The following is a 7500-nucleotide window of genomic DNA, read 5'->3' on the forward strand; positions in this document are numbered from 1 at the left end:
GTTTCAGAATAAATACGATTTGTCACTGGCTCCAGACTTATGGAACGGCCTGTGATATTCTTTCTCCCTAGTCAGACAATGTTTCATAAACACCTGATCGGATTTTCACTTTTTTTCTATTGCTTGATCCTGACATTTTAACTATCATTTTGTCATTCTAATTGTAAAGAAACCCATTGTTACTACTACTCCCCCCCCCCCCCCCACCCATGTAAGCTGCACAGATATAGATTTTGTAGTTTTGATGCAAGAATAATTTTTAAAAATCAGAGATTTAAATTAAACGAGCACATCATGCGCAGTTGAGTCCTTGGACAAGACTCTTTACTTTTCCATTCTCTCACAGCACTCAAGTTGTAAAAATGTACCTTGCCGTTAATAGCGTTGTCTCTGTGGGATTAAAAATTGAAGCACCGTCTACCAGGCGTCTTGTCCCGGTCTACATGTTTTGGGGACAGAGTGGCTCAACGGTACGGTATTTGTTTCGTATTCGAAAGGTACAGAGTTCGATCACCCACCGCTGCGCTGTGTGGTCTTGAGCAAGTCACTTCGCCCTAGCTCAAGTTGCAGCGCTGCACTGCGGCTGACGCCTGGGTTGTTCTAGTCTTCCATTGAAATAGACCCTAGAGACAAATTACCCCTATGGGATAAATAAAGGGAATTTTTTAATGTTGAAAATTTATTTATTTATCCCTTGAATAGCGCTTGGAGCACTTTTAGTGGATATTGCGCTATATACATGCACAAGTTTTGCCAAGGCATCAAAGTGTGTTTAAAATTTCAAGGATGGGCAAGAAATGTCGTAACGTCTGTCCTTCTACCTTTCTGGTTCCTAAGTCTTTGGAAGTGTGTATAAAACCAGTCCTCCGGAGGAAATTAATGAATAGGTTGCATATTGTATAACTATTATAATAGCAGGATGTATAGGCAGATTCTAAAAGTTACGGGACATAAAAGTGCGAGGATGGAAGATCTTGATTTTCTACGAGCAAATAATTTAGATTAGAAAATTAGACGCCATCATCCGGCATGTAGCCATCTTAAACTTATAGCCTGACACTGACCAAAAGATGACGTCAGAAGACAAGTCTTTGGCCACAAAAGAAAACAAATCGTGAGTTGTATTCAATAGTTTAACCAATGGGATCACTTGTTTCCATGATCACTACTAACGACAACTCACTAGGCGGTGGAAAAACCAAATAATGACGTCAAAAGACCAGCCCTTTTGGGCCTCAGCGTCAGGTTATAACTTAACGACGGCTACCGTTCTAGTGTCAGGTTATAACTTAACGATGGCTACGGTTCTACTGTCAGGCTATAACTTAACGATGACTACGGTTCTAGTATCAGGTTATAACTTAACGATGGCTACGGTTCTAGTGTCAGGCTATAAGTTAACGATGACTACGGTTCTAGTGTCAGGCTATAAGTTAACGATGACTACGGTTCTAGTGTCAGGCTATAAGTTAACGATGACTACAGTTCTAGTGTCAGGCTATAACTTAACGATGGCTACGGTTCTACTATCAGGCTATAAGTTAACGATGACTACGGTTCTAGTGTCAGGTTATAACTTAACGATGGCTACGGTTCTAGTGTCAGGTTATAACTTAACGATGGCTACGGTTCTAGTGTCAGGCTATAAGTTAACGATGGCTACGGTTCTAGTGTCAGGCTATAACTTAACGATGGCTACGGTTCTAGTATCAGGCTATGACGTGACGATGGCTACGGTTCAAGTATCAGGCGATAAGCTAACGATGGTTACGTTTCTAGTGTCAGGCTATAACTTAACGATGGCTACAGTTCTAGTGTCAGGCTATAACTCAACGATGGCTACGGTTCTAGTGTCAGGCTATAACTCAACGATGGCTACGGTTCTAGTGTCAGGCTATAACTCAACGATGGCTACGGTTCTAGTGTCAGGCTATAACTTAACGATGGCTACGGTTCTAGTGTCAGGCTATAACTCAACGATGGCTACGGTTCTAGTATCAGGCTATAAGCTAACGATGGCTACGGTTCTAGTATCAGGCTATAAGCTAACGATGGCTACGGTTCTAGTGTCAGGCTATAACTTAACGATGGCTACGGTTCTAGTGTCAGGCTATAAGTTAACGATGGCTACGGTTCTAGTGTCAGGCTATAACTTAACGATGGCTACGGTTCTAGTGTCAGGCTATAACTTAACGATGGCTATGGTTCTAGTGTCAGGCTATAACCTAACGATGGCTACGGTTCTAGTGTCAGGCTATAAGTTAACGATGGCTACGGTTCTAGTGTCAGGCTATAAGTTAACGATGGCTACGGTTCTAGTGTCAGGCTATAACTTAACGATGGCTACGGTTCTAGTGTCAGGCTATAACTTAACGATGGCTACGGTTCTAGTGTCAGGCTATAACTTAAAGATGGCTACGGTTCTAGTGTCAGGCTATAACCTAACGATGGCTACGGTTCTAGTGTCAGGCTATAACTTAACGATGGCTACGACCAGAAGATCATTTACACAAGGTGTGTATTCAGTGCTCTGGTGGAATAGTTTTACATTTCCAATGAGATATGAACCTGTTTTTTTTAGATGACCATCTTGATCCCCATTAATGTTTTTACTTGTTTTCTGTTCTAGCGCAGGTTTGAAAAGAAATTTGACAGGAAACCAAAAAGGTCATGTGGATCTCAGGTATTCTTCTGACACTGGCTGTGTGTTCGGGTGTGAACAGCTTACCCTTGGGTGGTGAGTATTGGGGGTTATCCAACTCTTTTTCAAAATAGATAGTATGCGCCTGGCTAAGGAGCTCACAACATTGCCATCCGGAAGTATAACGGACCAACACACAAAACTGTGTGTAACCATGATCGTTTATTAGTCAGGTTAATACAGTTTAGGTATGGCGGATGGCAAAACACAATAACAAAGACCTGAGTGACGTCAACTTCTATCTATCTATAGGGTCGGAGGTTAAAATAGACACATAGATAACCACGCCTTTCGGACAGTCGTCATAATGTAGACAATGGCAGTGATTGGTAAACGTGGGGAACTACACAGGTTTTACGATCGGTGGTATGTGTATAAATAAAATATACACTGTTCTACCGCTTGATCAATAGAACCAACACAGAAATCTATGTTTAAACTTAGAAGTTTATCATCTGATCGAGAAAATCGTGTGATAAGTAGTCACCCATTTGGCAAATAAAAACAAAAACAATGATCAGAGAGAGGTCGATTTCATTCACGCTATTGTTTATAAACAAACAATGTTTGTCCGAGTAAGTGTGAAGAAATGTCACAAACTTCATGTTTAGATGGGGCAATTTTTTAAATATATCTATTTATTCATTTTCTTATTAATTTATTTATTTATCCATCAATTTATTCATTTACTTATTAATTTATTTATTCATGTACTTATCTATTCATCTATTCATTTAATTATTTATTCATTTATTTATCTATCAATTACTTCATTTACTTATTTATCCATTTATTAATGTATTCATCTATCCATCCATTCATTTACGTTTTTATAATGTATTCATCTATATATTTATTCATTTACTTATTTATTCATTTAATTCTATATTTGTTCATTTACTCATTTATTCATCTATTCGGCTATGTATTCATCTTCTTGTTTAATTTATTAATTTATTCATTTATTTACCTATCAATTCATCTATACGAGGTTCGAAGTGCAATCCATCATGGGTTCGTCACGAAGGGTTTAAGACCTGCATCAAGGCGTTCAACGACGAGACAGCGACATGGGCAGAGGCAAGAACCATCTGTCAACAGGAGGGTGGAGATCTGGTCATCATACGTAACTCAGCCATGAACGATTTTGTCAAAGGTAGGATCGCCTCACGGTTGTATTGACGCCACACGTTTAGGTAAAATACTCGCCAGATACAGCCGCCAGATTAAATAGACAGGTAGATAATCACGCCTCTCGGACAGTCGTCACAATGTAAATAATGGCAGTGATTGGTTGACACAGCAAACGATACAGGGGTCATTATAGTCTGAACGTAGCAATCGTTAACTTATGGCCTGGCACTGACCAAAAAATGACGTCAAAAGACAAGTCTTTGGCCACAAAAGAAAATAAATCATGAGTTGTATTCAACAGTTCAACAAATGGAATCACATGTTTCCTTGAGCTCTACTTACGACAACTCGCTAGACGCTGCAAGAACCTAAAATGACGTCAAACTATAAGCCCTAGAGGGTTCTAGTGTCAGGCTATAAGTTAACGATGGCTACGACCTGACACAAGAACCTAAAATGACGTCAAACTATAAGCCCTAGAGGGTTCTAGTGTCAGGCTATATGTTAACGATGGCTACGACCTGACACAAGAACCTAAAATGACGTCAAACTATAAGCCCTAGAGGGTTCTAGTGTCAGGATATAAGTTGACGATGGCTACGACCTAACACAAGAACCTAAAATGACGTCAGACTATAAGCCCTAGAGGGTTCTAGTGTCAGGCTATAAGTTAACGATGGCTACGACCTGACACAAGAGCCTAAAATGACGTCAAACTATAAGCCCTAGAGGGTTCTAGTGTCAGGCTATAAGTTAACGATGGCTACGACTTGACACAAGAACCTAAAATGACGTCAAACTATAAGCCCTAGAGGGTTCTAGTGTCAGGCTATATGTTAACGATGGCTACGACCTGACACAAGAACCTAAAATGACGTCAAACTATAAGCCCTAGAGGGTTCTAGTGTCAGGCTATAAGTTAACGATGGCTACGACCTGACACAAGAACCTAAAATGACGTCAAACTATAAGCCCTAGAGGGTTCTAGTGTCAGGCTATAAGTTAACGATGGCTACGACCTGACACAAGAACCTAAAATGACGTCAAACTATAAGCCCTAGAGTGTTCTAGTGTCAGGCTATAAGTTAACGATGGCTACGACCTGACACAAGAACCTAAAATGACGTCAAACTATAAGCCCTAGAGGGTTCTAGTGTCAGGCTGTAAGTTAACGATGGCTACGACCTGACACAAGAACCTAAAATGACGTCAAACTATAAGCCCTAGAGGGTTCTAGTGTCAGGCTGTAAGTTAACGATGGCTACGACCTGACACAAGAACTTAAAATGACGTCAAACTATAAGCCCTACAGGGTTCTAGTGTCAGGCAAAAAGTTAACGATGGCTACGACCTGACACAAGAACCTAAAATGACGTCAAACTATAAGCCCTAGAGGGTTCTAGTGTCAGGCTGTAAGCTAACGATGGCTACCACCTGACACAAGAACCTAAAATGACGTCAAACTATAAGCCCTAGAGGGTTCTAGTGTCAGGCTATAAGTTAACGATGGCTACGACCTGACACAAGAACCTAAAATGACGTCAAACTATAAGCCCTAGAGGGTTCTAGTGTCAGGCTATAAGTTAACGATGGCTACCACCTGACACAAGAACCTAAAATGACGTCAAACTATAAGCCCTAGAGGGTTCTAGTGTCAGGCTATAAGTTAACGATGGCTACGACCTGACACAAGAACCTAAAATGACGTCAAACTATAAGCCCTAGAGGGTTCTAGTGTCAGGCTATAAGTTAACGATGGCTACCACCTGACACAAGAACCTAAAATGACGTCAAACTATAAGCCCTAGAGGGTTCTAGTGTCAGGCTATAAGTTAACGATGGCTACGACCTGACACAAGAACCTAAAATGACGTCAAACTATAAGCCCTAGAGGGTTCTAGTGTCAGGCTATAAGTTAACGATGGCTACGACCTGACACAAGAACCTAAAATGACGTCAAACTATAAGCCCTAGAGGGTTCTAGTGTCAGGATATAAGTTAACGATGGCTACGACCTGACACTCCCCGTGTGGTGTCCGGGGTCCCTCAACTGAGAGGGTCAAGAATAGCCCAACGCCAAGCCAGCGTGTCGTAAAAGGCGACTAATGGTGTGTGATTCCCCCATCTTTGATTCACCTAGTCCCCCAGGTTGGGGGTTAGCAAAGGGTTAACACCCCTTTCCGTTAAACTCAAACCGTTACAGAAACGCAGACAGACAAACCAAATCCTTTTTTTAGCTTGGGCGACCGAAGAGTTTCTGGAATGACAGAATTTATGAAGGACAACAGACAAAGCCGAAAGGACTCTGCTGACCCGATGACGTCTTCGCCAAACAAGCAGCTTTGAATTGCGTCGTGGAACGTGTATGAAGCAGGAAAAAGCTCTCAAGTTGTGACTGAGATGAGAAGACGCAGGCTGCATATACTTGGAGTAAGCGAAACCCACTGGATACAATCCGGACAGAAACACCTCAAGTCTGGGGAGAAGATTTTATATTCAGGGAGAGGGGACGGGATTCATACACAGGGAGCAAAAATAATTCTAAGCAAGTTTGCCCAGAAATCACTGAGAGGATGGGAACAACACGGAGAAAGGATCATCATGGCGTCCTTTACAACACGGAGTAAGAAGATCAGCATGAACATTGTACAGATCTATACTCCAACAAATGATGCAACAGATGAGGACAAAGATACATTTTATAGTCTTCTACAACAAGTCATTGACAAGTTGCCAAGGAAAGACATCAACATATTGATGGGAGATGCTAATGCAAAAGTGGGACAGGATAACGTAGGTTATGAAGGTATCAGGGACGTCATGGTATGGGAGAAATGAACGATAATGGTGAGAGATTTGCAAATTTCTGTGCATTCAACAGTTTGGTAATTGGAGGATCAGTGTTCCCCCATAAGAGGATCCACAAAGCAACTTGGGTCTCACCAGATGGTGTGACAGAGAATCAGATTGATCATTTTTGTATCTCTCGAAGATTCAGACGTTCATTGGAAGATGTGACAGTACGGAGAGGGGCAGATGTTGGATCAGACCACCACCTGCTATTGGCAAAGCTTAAGCTCCGACTCAGAAAACATGGGACCAGATCACATACAAGAAGAAAATTCGAGGTGAATGCACTCGATGGGGAAAAGAATGAGGAATTCAAACTACAATTGAGTAATAGATTTCCACCTCTTACTGAACTCGAGGAGGACATAGATGTAGAGTCACATTGGGCAAAGATCAAGGAAGTCTACATAACAACTTGCCACGAGGTATTGGGTGTAAAGAAATCGGAACATAAAGAATGGGTAAGTCCAACCACCTTGGACCTTATTGAAAAGAGGAGAACTAGGAAGGAACAAGTGATGCAAACAGAACAAGGGCTTCAAGACTGGATGCACAAGAGCAGTATCGAGCCATAGCTAAGGAAGTCAAAAGATCTGTGAAGAAAGACAAGGAAGCATTCATGAACAGAATTGCAGAAAAAGCAGAAGCAGCAGCGACAGGAGGACACATGAGGATCCTTTATCAAACTACCAAGACACTTGCTGGAAAATATGGGAAACCAGAGGTACCAGTCAAAGACAAAGATGGGAAAACTATTTTTGGAAAAGAGGCTCAATCTGAACGATGGAGGGAACATTTCAACTGCCTTCTGAACA

General features: G+C 41.5%; 2 protein-coding genes across 6 annotated transcripts in view; one reads left to right on the plus strand and one right to left on the minus strand.

Moving 5' to 3' along the window:
* Positions 1-7500, minus strand: part of LOC144976313 (FH1/FH2 domain-containing protein 3-like) — a 188572-nt gene that overhangs the window by 128525 nt on the left and 52547 nt on the right. The gene's annotated exons all lie outside the window — the stretch shown is intronic.
* Positions 1-7500, plus strand: part of LOC144976085 (C-type lectin lectoxin-Lio2-like) — a 19892-nt gene that overhangs the window by 931 nt on the left and 11461 nt on the right. For 2 of the 3 annotated variants that reach the window (XM_078920263.1, XM_078920264.1), the window contains exons 2-3: positions 2630-2737; positions 3693-3857. In XM_078920263.1, coding sequence (XP_078776389.1) covers positions 2671-2737; positions 3693-3857 — 232 coding nt within the window. In that variant the 5' untranslated portion in view covers positions 2630-2670. The remainder of the gene's footprint in view (positions 1-2629; positions 2738-3692; positions 3858-7500) is intronic. The other variant, XM_078920262.1, reaches the window with a different exon arrangement.

The sequence above is a fragment of the Berghia stephanieae genome, chromosome 7, assembly GCF_034508935.2.
Source record: "Berghia stephanieae isolate SIO BIC M18660-M18661 chromosome 7, UCSD_Bste_1.3, whole genome shotgun sequence".
Classification (NCBI taxonomy): Eukaryota; Metazoa; Mollusca; class Gastropoda; order Nudibranchia; family Aeolidiidae; genus Berghia; species Berghia stephanieae.